General features: G+C 37.9%; 1 protein-coding gene and 2 pseudogenes across 1 annotated transcript; 2 read left to right on the top strand and 1 right to left on the bottom strand.

The window, feature by feature from the left end:
* Positions 1 to 508: 508 nt before the first annotated feature.
* Positions 509 to 1,920, bottom strand: LOC149042363 (uncharacterized; annotated as a pseudogene).
* On the top strand, positions 1,755 to 8,389 carry LOC149042362 (uncharacterized). Its single transcript, XM_089212934.1, has 7 exons — positions 1,755 to 3,742; positions 4,901 to 5,178; positions 5,401 to 5,515; positions 6,017 to 6,142; positions 6,642 to 6,675; positions 6,944 to 7,070; positions 7,426 to 8,389. The coding sequence occupies exons 1-7, from the start codon at positions 3,670 to 3,672 to the stop codon at positions 7,921 to 7,923; spliced, it is 1,251 nt and encodes a 416-aa protein (XP_089069060.1). The 5' UTR covers positions 1,755 to 3,669; the 3' UTR covers positions 7,924 to 8,389.
* Positions 8,390 to 9,120: 731 nt separating this feature from the next.
* LOC149042361 (uncharacterized) lies at positions 9,121 to 10,315 on the top strand (annotated as a pseudogene).
* Positions 10,316 to 13,194: the final 2,879 nt, after the last annotated feature.

Below are 13,194 nucleotides of genomic sequence, written 5' to 3'. Positions count from 1 at the left end.
CAATTCGTTAACGATAGCTTAACTCTTTTTTTCAACTTTTTAATTAACAAATAGAGAAGCCTTGACTGTGCTCTGTTCTATTATAAAGCACGCAGGAAGCGGCTAGAGCACGAAAGAAGTGTAGGGAGAAACACGAGACGTAGTCGAGTGTTCCTTCCCACTTCTTGAGTACTCTAGCCGCTTCCTAAGTGCTTTATAACAGAACAGAGCACAGTCAAGGCTTCTCTATTTGTTTTATAATAAAGAATCCGTTAAATTACCCAAGCATTACTTTCAATTTTCAAAACAAACTTTATTTCCAAAGCGAACAACAATGTCGTCAGCATGCTCTATACTCTCATAGAGCACGCTACAATAAGCCAATCAGAATCTTTGTTAGAATGGTAAAACTAATCTGATTGGTTGAAAATCAAAAGCGATCACGTAGAATCTCAAAGCGAAACGAGCTACTCTTACAGTGAATTCGAATGCGAACTGAATGTAATTTCCACGTCCAAAATCAGCATCTTTAGTAACATGATCGATGAAATCCGGCCGAATCGTGGCCCATGAAAACCTGGATGTTATTAACTCGACAATTTGAAAACAAACTGCTTAAAGCTTGTGGCTGATACTTGACAAACTGCTGCGCTGTGTTGTTCTGTGAATGAACAACGGTCGAATTTACAGCAGCGAGATGATTTCCTGAACTGGTGACTGCATTAGGGGAATTGGGCTGCCGTGGTCCACCACTCATTGCACCAGAGAGGATATCTGAACAAGCCCTTAGCTGTTCATTCGATGGGCGAGTGTTGTAACTCTTGAGGCTTGCCTCACTGCGATGACCAGAGATCGCCATTATGTGCCGCGATGGAACTTGCGCGTCGGACCACAGCGTGATTGCAGTCGCTCTGACACTATGATTTGTGTATATTCTTCAAAGAGACGCCAGTTTGGAAATTTCTTTCATCATTCCGTCAAGTTTGTTGACCCCCAGCGGTTTTTTTTTTGTACCAAACGTCATCTTCAGGTTTCACGGCTCGTTTTGGGTACTGAAAGAATGCTTCGCAGTTAGGATTTAACTTCTGGATATAGTTCTTGAGGCAGTTAAGGCCATCAAAAAGTGGATCCTCCGATGCTGAATACATCCTGGCCTCCTTTTCTACACTGGAGATGTCTTCAATCCCTCCTGGATGGTTCTTAGTAGCCTCGTCATGGGTCATTGAAGCGTATTCCCGTCCATTATCGTCAAACAAGAACTGGAAGCTTTGCTTCGTCAATTGTCGTTGACCTTCGCGTCCTCGACGACACCAGTACAAGCTGATGTTAAGCCAGACATTTTGTAGAAGACCCCAAGGACTGTCTCCCCGGATTGTATTTGACGACTTCAACTTTTGAAGGTCTGCTGCTGGGATGGGAGGTTTGTGTTTTGTGTTTTCATTGTTCTCGCGTTTGTTTAACTTTATCATACTCTGCAGGAGTTTGTTTGATGATTGGAATTCGGTCCCTTTGGTGATTGAAATTCCTCTATTAAATGGTGGGTTGTTGAGATATCTTTCGATCGCATTTCGCAATCCAAGGAGGGACGATCTTGAATATAATGCACCATCTCTTGTTCTTGCTTCTGCGTAAAAGTAGCGGAGGTTTTTGTCAAACTCTTTCTTGCTCATTTCGTGGAGGTTCTTGGAAAGTCTTCTTTCAGTACACCAAGCTATTAAAAGAAAACGGCATAAACTGGCATGAGTTATTAAAAATTATTTTTATTTGTGTTTTAGTGTACGTTTTTGAGAAAAATATGTTGTTGTTGGTTGTAAACGTGTGTGCGCCAGCAAATTCATTCACTTATTTCAATCGTTTTTGCGAAAAATTGTAGCAAATAGCGCACACCTTTTACTCATATTGTATTTATTATATTTTTAAAATATAATAATCACTTGACATGTTTTTAAATCTTTGTTTCTTAATGTTGTCGCGTCGCTCACTGTTTTCATAACTAACCTCGTTGGAAACCTCACTTTCACATAACGGGTAGGTCCTACTATTATTGATAATATCCTCTAAATCTATCGACGCTAACAGCTCGTTTTCTCTTTCGTTTTCTAGGTCGAAACCCGAGTGAATAATTAGGGAATTGGTCCGCCATATTACGAATTGGCAGATGGCGTGACAGCTTTAAGTCAGCTCTATGCTCTATACTCTCATAGAGCACGCTCTTTCAAACAATGACAGCGCGCGTTATATCCGAGCTTTATTATAAAACTGTTTAACCAATATACCATGGGTGAATAGATGATGAGTGGGCAGATGATTTACACGAACAAGTTCTTGTGTATTTCTTTCGCAGCTAATAGCGAAATATTTTCTTCTTTTTTTTTTTTTTTTTTCAGACTGGTTCTTTGTTATCGAGCTTGTCATTCAAGTTTATCAGTTGAAATATTTTCTACTTATCAATCCGCCTCGTTCATCATATATATATATATATTTTTTTTTTTGGGGGGGGGGGGATGTGTGTATGTATTGTCGTCTAAATAAGTTTATTTATCTATTTATCAATTTTTTTTAATGCCGCTCTTCTTGTTTGTGTCTGCTGCATTATTGTGCTTCTAGGTCAGATTTTTGCTCACCTTTTTCTCAAAGGTAAATATGTAGCTTTGTGTAGTAATTTAATCGGCTGAATAACGGAATGCTGTACAATGAAGCTCTCCTGCGGTATAGACTCTTTACAAAGGTTATTTGTTCGTTGATTTTTTCAACGATTCAGTCCACTTAATTTATGAAAACTAAGAACTTGCGTTTTAACTGAGAAAATTTACTTCTCTTTAATTTGGGAGAATTTTGGAATGTTAATTTTTTACTTAAATACTTACAAATTGTGTGGAAATTAATTGCGATCTAGAAGTTTCTAGCAGGTGGGAACACAGATAATTGCGACCGAGAAATAAAAGTGGTAGGCAGGTGCCTAAAGTGGTTTTTAAATAGCCCGAATAACGACAGATGGATGAATTGAAAAATTTAGATGGATGAATTGAAAAATTTAGAATACTTAAACATTCAGACGGATAAACTGTTCAAAATAAACAAAATAAATTAAGCAAAATATTTAGATGGATAAACTTAACTTGATGATCATGATCAACGCTAGCCTCATATTATCGTATTTTTCGTCATACCAGTTTGACGTGTGATGTAGATCTGCATAATGATAATACAAGTTTCTGAAATATTCTTAACGATTTGTCGTTAAATGCGCCAGGTACTCTAGTTTTCAGCAATATATTTCAGGGAGGAAGACGATTTTTTGGCCCGATAGGGGAAAAATTGCTCACTCCTATTTCTTCCAATGAAAGCCAAGTAAAGCATTAGAAGCATTTATATTTTCTGCCTAGTTTCTTGCTAAGAATATGGAAACCGATCTTTAGACTTTCACCACTTTTACGTCCGTACGATTGATTATTAAGTGACTCATCGAGAGGCTTCGTGAAAGTTAATTTATTTTTATCCGATTAATTGTTTTCGAGGTGGAACAAGGGCTAAAGATATCAAATTAAAACCAAGCACAATAAGGAAATACCCAAGTTCCATTGGTTCAAAGAAAGCTTTCATCATAACAAAAAAAATCGTTTTAAGATATTTCGTATTAATCTGGACACAATTCTGGAAGTCGGTCGCAGAAACTTGGCGATCCGCGCGATGAAGAAGTCGATTTATATCTTTGTTCTGTTACTTTTGTGCTTCATGATACTTGCTTATGTCTCATCACAAGGTTAGCCTCACCATTACTCATTTATGAGCGGCAATAGAGAAGGGCCATCAGTCCTTCATGATCACAGTTACCGTTTAACATTTGCATGTTGTATATTTAAAGGAGGTTTGGTTATTTATTTCCACAATAGGAAACTGTTTAAAGCTAGCTTAACACTTCCTTAAACCTCTTAACCGAGTAAATTATTAGTGATGGAAAGATACTTTGGCAGAAAGTTTGTGTGAGTGCCTTTATGTGAATTTGATTGCGAATGGTTTTCATTTCTCCTTTTTGTTTTATTATTGTTGTTTTTTTTCTCAATAATTTCTCTTCAGTCATCGAGCTCGTCATCCAAGCTGATATAATGGAGTATTTTCTACCTCTCTATCACCTCTTTATTCATTAATTCATTTTTTGCTTAGGGTTAAGTTTTAAAACGTTTACACTCGCGATCGTAGATTCTGTTGTCTTCTAAGTCTTCTTTTGTTATGCCGCTCTACTTATTTGTGTCGGCTGGAGTAGTTTTTGTGTTTATCGCGCTGGTAAAGTTAGATTTTCGCGTCAGTTGTGGTTAACTTTTTTTGCAGCAAATAACTCCCAGTGTCTGGGAATATCGACAGTTTTGCGATTCCCGCTAGATATGAAGCTTTTGAGATGTAATTTATTGGGAAGAAGAATTTTTGCATTTAAGATCTTCTGCACTGACAGGCTCTTTGCAAAAGTTCATTGATCTGGTTCATTCATGGATTTCTTCAACGTTTCAGTCCACTTGACTAATCAAAACCTACGAACTTCGTCTCTACTGAGAAAATTTTCTTCTTTTTATTTTTGAGGAATTTTTCTCACTCAAATATATGCATTTTTGTGGAAATTAATTACTATCTGCAAGTATCCTGTAGATGGCAGTATGGATAATTGTTTGTAACTTATTCTAGAAAGGCATTAATCTAGAAATAAAAATGGAAGACATAAAGGAAAGCAAATGGATGGATGAATTGAAAAATTTAGGATGCCTAAATATATTCCGACGCAGAAAATATTCATAAATGCTTAACATCATTACTAAACCTAACCATTATCATAATTACTATTGTTATTGTTGTTATCGTCTTGAAGTCCCTTAGGGCCATCTCTTTTACCGGTGTTTTACGTTTTTCAAAATCTTTATAAATTTCAAAGACTTCTGTGACATAGACCAATGCCGAAAGTTGGAGTTTACGCCTGAAAAAGCATTTGATGGCAGACGTCTTATAAACCACGTCATTCGCATCGTTGAAGTTCTGACAATGAATTTTTGTGAGAACATGTGTTATATGGAACCTGACTGTGTCAGCATTAATCTTGATAAACGAGTGAGTGAACATGGAGGGTACAAATGTGAATTGAACAATGTGACTCACGGAAGACACGAACACGACCTGAAGAAGGAAGACAATCATTTTTATTATGCAGCTGAGGTAGGTGTTGCATTATTAGCAAATACTCATTTCAAGGGAAAGAAAAAAAACTAGTTTCACGGTGATAACCGTTGCAATTGTTGCTTTAATTCTAATATCGTGGCCAATATTTTTATCTGTAGAGTTATCATTGTTGTTGGTTTAAATGCGGCTCGTTTTTCATTTTATTAATATTTCAGCGTATGATATTAAGATTTTTACTATTTGTTCTTTTGGCTGCAGAGCGCTTGTGATGATAACCCTTGCGGTAACAATGCTACATGTCAAACCGGTTTTACTGACAAAGGATATCGCTGTTTGTGCACAACTGGATTCAAAGGTCCAAGGTGTAAGGAAGGTAATCGTTGTCTTGTCAAACCACCCGTAAGCTCGGATTTTTACACAACTTCTAAGGGTGCCTGTAAAAGTTAGGTAAAACAGAGCCTGGTTTCAGAGTCTAATGTTTAATTAACTGGATACTGATAAATATAAATATATGTTGTTTCTTGTTGGTATCATCAAGCAAAGCCGCGGACTACTTTGTATTTTTAAAAGTAGTATACTTTACAAAAATGGTGAATTTTAATAGGAGGGGAATCGCCAGAGTGTTGTGCGCAACTTCTGAGAGTACCTGTAAAAGTTCAGTCCCGTTATATTATAATCGCGCTCAATAATCAGTTCCAAAATGGGTTGATGATACTCCTGCATGGCCAAGAGAGCCGCAGGAAAATTTCAAGACTCTCAAGACATCAGATCCAATGTGGGTCTCCATTTGTTGTTTACACTTTATTTTTAAATCAGAATTAGTTTTAAAATTAATTGTAGTGATGGCGTTTTAATTAAAGGAGAGTCTTTTCAGATATCGACGAGTGTGCTACAGGAAAAACGAACTGCAGTGCTGATGCTGTGTGCAACAATACTATGGGATCGTACAACTGTGCGTGCAAACAAGGATACTATGGAGATGGAAATATCTGCCGTTCGGGTAAAAGTTCTCTTGCTGTATTTTTAAAGCCTTTTTTCTCTGTTTAGACTACTGCAATGAGAAGTTCGTTTATAATAATTATGTATAATGAGATATAGATATATAGTAAATCTATAAAAACCTCGATAAATGCCTTGTTAGAAACGACTGAGAATTCAAACTAAAAAACAAAATAACTTCTTGATAGACGTGAAAAAGCTTGCTTGCGTAGATATCAGTCTTATAGCGTGTATTTGAAGCGTTGAGCGGCTTGACTAAAAACGGCGAGGCCGCGAGGGGTTTGGGATGCTTCTTAAATTCGCGGCTCCGCTGCTTTTATTCTCGTCTAGCGCATTACACAATGCTAACTATGCAAGCTACGAGAACACGAGTGACCAAGAACGTTGTGTATTTCCTATTCCACATGTAAATTTCCCCTTTGAGAGCATTTCAAAACTCCCTCCCGTCTCTTTTTTTGTTAAAGGGTTTATTCTGTTGATATGCCTTTTCCTTTTTTCAGCTTCGACGTGTAAGGAAATTTTCGAGCGGAATGTGTAAGTCAATCAATCACTAACAAGAACAAAGCTGGAGCGGAATTTTATTAGAGAATATGAAAATAGCAGTACTTATAATAATAGTAATTTTGAAAATAATATTGCGCTAAGTAGCAACCTTGATGATAAACATCCACATTAGCTTCGCTCTTGAAAGAAATCGCTCAATCGAAAAGTACTTTGAGTCATTTACTAAATATATGAAAGCCATGGCATTCATCAAGTTTCAAACGAATCTCTCCTTTTAAGAAGATTCTTTATTTTGTAGGTCGAAAAAGAGTGGCGAGGTTACCCTGCACTTAGACTCGAAGCCAGTTTCTGTTTTCTGTCATATGGGAGACTTTGGATGCGGAAATGGGGGATGGACACCGATCATGAAGATTAATGGCAGTACGGTAAAAAATCAGTTGCTGAGAAATTCATTGGATATACAGAGCAAAAGTAGATGGGCGAAATATGGCTACTGTTTCCTTAGTCATCGCTCAAGCGTATTTTTTTACCTTGAACCTAAAACAGAAGTATTTTGTTTTCAATGAGGTAGAAATTAATCTGCAAATTTATTGAGGATAAAGGTCAGCATAGGCAAGCTGAAAAGGATGGGGGCAAAAATTGGCTGCGGTTCTCCGCCAAAAGTTGTCTTTACTAGACGAGCCACCAAGAGTCGCTCACGCGTATTTTTAAAATGACCCTGAGCCTAAAACAGGCTATAAGGGACATTAAATTGAAAAAATCCTTTGATATCAATTTCAGCGTACCTTCCGTTACCATTCCCATTTCTGGAACGACAAAGAGACCTATCAAGATGCTGCTGGCAAGAATGGCTTCGACTTACAAGAAACAAAGCTACCAACTTACTGGAAAACACCCTTCTCCAAGATCTGCCTCGGTATGAAGATTGGCCAACAACTCAGGTTCATCTTCATCAACAAGACAGCCGAATCTTTGTATTCATTGATCGCTGACGGGAAATACCGCGCCACTTCACTGGGTAGAGACACGTGGAAGAAGGTTGTCGGTTCGCAAGCCTCCTTGCAGCAAAACTGCAACAAGGAAGGGTTCAATGTTAAAGGTGGTCCCTCAGAAGCAAGAATCGGCGTCATTGCTAACCAGGAAAATGACTGCTTCACTTGCGATTCTAGAATCGGGTTTGGTACAGGAGGAGATAATTCGTGCGGAAATGTAGCAACACACAAGCCTGATAACGGAAACAAGCAAATCAGAGCCATGGGGTACATCTTGGTGCACTGACAAGGCATACGATTTACATTTAAGCTACAAAGCCGTTATAGATTAGTAGAAAATTAGTTTACAAACTCAAACAAGGTAATAGAGCAATGGATTCAAACTTATCGTATTGTTTGGTAAGATCTGTCTAAAATATAACTTTTTTTTAATTCCAGTCTTTGACGTCTTATTTGTATATAGTTAGTTTAGGCTGTGAAAACGAAGAAGGAATCTGCAGTGAAGCCATATCCAATCTTCGTAATATCCTTCGAATATCACGGCGTAAAAGCTCATAAGCTCCTGATTAGCCTGTAGATTAAGCGTAATTTTATGCGCTTCAGTCGAGCTGATAGAAGTGCGAGGCGCACGCGAAGAGCAATTCACGCGCGGAAGGAGGAACATATAAAACTTGAGCTGTTCCTCCTCATAATAAAGTGTGTAAACCCTTTCACAGTGATAATTATTTGAATAAAGACGTATTGGCGCAGAGTGAATTCAGCACATTCTGGCAAGAGAGAGACTAATCTCGCGTGGCAAGGTTAGTTTCACCATGATTCATTTCTGAGTAGAGAATGCTGACTGGGTTGAGGGGAAGCCATGGTTAACATTTAACACAAGTTATTTTGTTTTGGGGGGGGCCTCTCTGATCCTCATCCTCATCACTTGGAGAGCTTCTCTTACTTGTTACTTTGAACGTAAACTATTGTCTTAAAATGCCAGTTATTCAAAAAATAAATAAAATAAAACAAATCTGTTGCAAAACAACAAGGAGGAATGCAAAGAATTACCGAGACGAGGATTCGAACCTGGGTTACTGCGGCCACAACGCAATGTCCTAACCACTAAGTGATCAAGGCTAGTCATCCAGCTGTTCTGGACGTGATTCGTGGAAACCAGTACGGGGCGATCCCAAAGTCATCAACCACCATGACCCTTATAAGCATGCTCCATGCGTGGTCCCTTGGGACGGACGGAAATGGGGCGACAGTAAGAACAATGTTATTTGACTATCGTAATGCATTCGATTTTATAGATCACAGAATTTTAATTAATAAGCTATGTAAACTAGACATACCCTGCAGTGTTGTAAATTGGATCATAGATTTCCTTTCCGATAGATTTCAACGCATTAAGTTAGCCGAGGGCCGCTTTTCCGAGTGGGGTCCAGTTCCCTCTGGGGTACCACAGGGTACCAAACTGGGCCCCTTTTTTTAATTATCTTGATGATCAACGATTTAGATATCAAATCGCCACTAATGTGGATATTTGTTGACGACACAACCGCCTCTGAGGTAATTCAAAAGGGAAATACCATTAACGCCCAGGGTATAACCGACGAATTAATCGAATGGTCCCGTAAGAACAGGGTAGTGCTAAATCCAGATAAATGCAAAGAGTTGAGAATCTCGTTTTCCCGGAACCCTGAGGCCTTCGATTCGGTGTCCATCGATGATAAGGAAATTGAAGTGGTAAACAGTGCCAAGTTACTAGGTATAACTCTAAGCGACAACTTAACTTGGAACGCCCACATCAACGAGTTAGTAAAGAAAACCAACAAAAAAACTATACTTTATTGTACAGCTAAAACGGGCCCGACTACCTCCTTCAGACCTAGTTCTTTTCCATCTTTTGCGTGTTCGATCTACGATAGACTACGGACTTCCGGTTTTTCACAACGCGCTTCCGCAGTACCTTAAGAACGAGCACATACATAACGAGAAAAGGGCACTATCGATAATTTTGCCCAGCATGAGCTACAACAAAGCCTGCAAAGTTTTGGGAATAACGCCAATAACCGAACACCATAGTTAGCTATGCACTAAACTGTTTGACGCCATAGTAGCCGACCCCAACCATAAGCTACATGGATTACTGCCACAGAAAAATAATGTATGTTTATAATTTTCGATACAATCGTCCCTTTGTTTTACCGCGCGTTCACACCAATAGGGCAAATAACACTTTCATACTCACAATGTCCCGGCTATTCAACGCATCTTCTCATAATACATAGATTATTTCTTAAATTTTAGTTCAAGGATGAAAAAATTTTACAAATTTAAACATTTTTACCATTATATTTAACAAAGATTTATCATAGATTATGTTTGTCCTTTTAAAAGTTGTAAAAGTTACTTAATTCAGCCTTCGGGCTGCGATGTGATTTAAATAAACCATCTATCTATCTATCCGATAAAAATGAAAAAAAAAGAGGCTAAATTAAACACAAAATAGGTTAAAATAGATCTTAAGGTTACGAGGGATTCAAAATTCCACTTAAATGACTTGAACTTTGAAAATGAGTTCAACCACTTTTAACTTTCTTACTTTGAAACAGAAAAATGCCGCGTTTAGAATGAAAAAGAAAAAAATCTCTGTTCATAAAAACTCAGATTTATCGAGTGGAAACATTTATCCCACCATTATTCAAAATAATCTGGTAGCACTTTCATAGGAGGAATATGTTTATTACCTGACGATTATTATCGTCACAGAAATATTCCATATTTAGAATCACGCAAAAAGGGAAAAAAACTTTTTCATCCAGTAAGTCGACGGATAGTTTCATATACACTTTCGTTCATTTTAATGTAAAAGACGATTTCCTCTATAAGTGGTGAGCTCACGTTACCTTGTTCATTCGATAAACAAGTTAGGTACAATTACTTCAGTAATTCTTCGGGGAAGCCAGCGTAAGTTTTCAATCCCACTACTTTGTGTGAAGCTACGATCCAGTTATCGCTACCTTTACTTTAATTGGTGTGGCCAAGACTTTATCCAAAGTGAATCCGTACCCATGGCTGAGAATTGAAGACACCGTGGTTTTCGTGGGTGAGTGGTTCTCAACAGTTCACTTTTTACACGTAACTTTTTCTTTTCTTCGAGCCGGACCAAATTTCTACCGCTGAGCATTTCATCTCCTCGTTGGAAGAATAAACAGCGGTTTCTTTGATACTTGAAGTACACTCCGTTGGGAATTTGTTCTGATCTCGATTCGCACAACGCTAATGGTTCTGAACATAAAAGTTTGAGTATGTATTTTTTTCCATTTGTACCAAACAGGAAAGGGCTGGTAAGCATCCTGCAAGTACTCTCTGGCTTTATCGAGTCTAGTGAAGAAGAAACAATCGGACATGGGATATTTTACAACTCCCAACCCGTTTTAGAAGAACAAATTGCAGCTTGCAATCATGGCCGAAACAGAAATGTATTTGGATCTCGCTCATTTGAGGCAGCGCCTCCTCGTGTTTGGAAATGGAATGCATGATAGATTCTCTGATTCTGGCTAAAATTCAAATCATATCCCCTCCGGTAATTATTCCGGGTCGAAGTCTGTAAAATAAGAAGATTCGATGAGTTCACACGTCTCATTGTTTCCTACACATGTATATATCTTTTTTCGGTCGGGTAATAAGTTCTTCCTTGTAAGATACCTAAAAAAAACTACTAGCATCAACATCTCGCCATACTGTATACAAATATGTAACCCTGATCTCGCACCAAATTCCTCATACCACTACAACTTGCCTAACCGCAGCGCCATTCGCCAGTAATTTCAAATTTTAACCATTTTATTTTTCAACAATCTCTGCAGGGAATGTGAACATAGGAAAGATCAAAATTTTGCCATGCCGTATGCATTTTTATAACTTTGATTTTGCACGAAATAACTCGCACCATGACTACTCAGTACTTAGCGAAACGCATTCCCGTCATGTTTGAATATGAAGTAAACATTAGAGCGTCAAGAAGACATAGCAGTTCAATAAAATAAAACAGAAAAACTTGATATGTAAGTGGTGTTTATGGAACTGATCGCAGCGCGTAGAAAGAGCAGGACATTTTTGGACAATTACAGTTTACATGGTTAGATGCGTGCAGCGCAAATGTAGTGCCTCAAGATGTACTCATTTTATCGAGGGCTTTTGCTTATTTGGTCATCAAGTTTTATCAGGTATGTGAATTGAAGAAAAGATTACGAAACTGCACTACGTTCTTGATTGACGAAAAAGGCTTGTTGATCTAGAGGCGTGACTCAGGACTTGACCAACAACCAAAAAGCTCTGCAAAGTTTGCTTTAAAAATATGCGTCTGCAGAATTACTGACAAGCCATGACATTTTAATTTTCACTTTTTAAGTTGTGTATCGGTTTTGGTGTACAGCACTGAGACGGTCTCACGCTCAAAATGAACTTGTAAAATTACTACTTGGCTAACAATAGCCTAATTGCTTCCGATATTCAATTTCTTTTTTGTTACGGAGAGCAGGAGAAATACAATAAGGAACCACGACGCGTGAAATCCTGAGAGAGAGAATATTGTGTGTGTTATTTCCAAGTCTAATCCGTGATTGTCTAACATATGTAAACACCTGTTAAGGTCGCGTTACTCTTGGAGTATGGAGTGTGTCACAAATACTTAAAAGTAATTCGCCCACTTCGGTTAAGTGGTGCAGAATAACGTTCTGTCATTGGTTACCAGGGATGGTGACCTCCTTAACTACCAGAATTACTCAGATTCCATCAGTTAAAAAGGTAGTCAGGAAATTAAAATAATAACAAAAATAATAATAATAAGATAGAATTTTGCCATCAATCTATGTTTTTTGGGAAGTCGGTCTCTAAGGGGTTAAGCGCCATGAAGAATTCGATCTTTATCTGTATTTTGATAGTTTTGTGCCGCATGATGTCTGTACTTGTGTCTTCGCAAGGTTAGTTTATTTATTACTGATTACTGAGAAGGGGGTTAGTAAGGGGAAAATTAGTCTCTAAATCGTAGTTGAGATGCAGTCTCTCGAAAAAGTGGTTCTGGGCATTTCGCTTAAAAAATCAATTTCTTTCAAGGAATCTGTCTCAAAGTAATCGAAATGATTTTTTTTTTCGAATTACTGCAATTTTTTTCCATTCCAGAGCGAAAATCGCTTCCGCGCTCATAGGCCCATTTTTAACAGTGCCGATCATCAAAAATGGCATAAATTGCTGTGCTCGTATTTTTGCAAGCTCGTGTTCGAGGAACTTTTTTGGTTAGCACATTTAGTTTGATCCTTTTTGAGAACAAGGCACATACGTTTTTTTTTGTCTATTTTAACAGTTTTTTTACACTAAAAATTAATTTTTCAGTTTGAAACCTACATTGTTCGTGCCTCTGTGATCGTAAATATGCAACCTTTAATGTCGGTTGAGCGCCAAATTCCAATTTCTACCCATGATGTTGTGGTTTTGGCGAACTTCTAACACAGCAGGCCAACATATTGTTGAGTTACTCGTGAAGCAAGGACAACACGTGTTTGCTCTC

Source organism: Pocillopora damicornis, chromosome 7 (genome assembly GCF_964200805.1).
Source record: "Pocillopora damicornis chromosome 7, jaPocDami1.2, whole genome shotgun sequence".
Taxonomy (NCBI): domain Eukaryota; kingdom Metazoa; phylum Cnidaria; class Anthozoa; order Scleractinia; family Pocilloporidae; genus Pocillopora; species Pocillopora damicornis.
The sequence above is the reverse complement of the archived record's forward strand: the minus strand, read 5'-3'. Positions and strand labels throughout refer to the sequence as shown.

What these genes read in the sequence shown, in the direction of transcription:
- LOC149042362 (XM_089212934.1), top strand. Translation starts at nt 3,670, where the DNA reads ATGAAGAAGTCGATTTATATCTTTGTTCTGTTACTTTTGTGCTTCATG. An exon ending in AGGTCCAAGGTGTAAGGAAG is followed by an intron (nt 5,516 to 6,016) that starts GTAATCGTTGTC and finishes GAGTCTTTTCAG; the next exon opens with ATATCGACGAGTGTGCTACA. An exon ending in GAAATTTTCGAGCGGAATGT is followed by an intron (nt 6,676 to 6,943) that starts GTAAGTCAATCA and finishes TTTATTTTGTAG; the next exon opens with GTCGAAAAAGAGTGGCGAGG.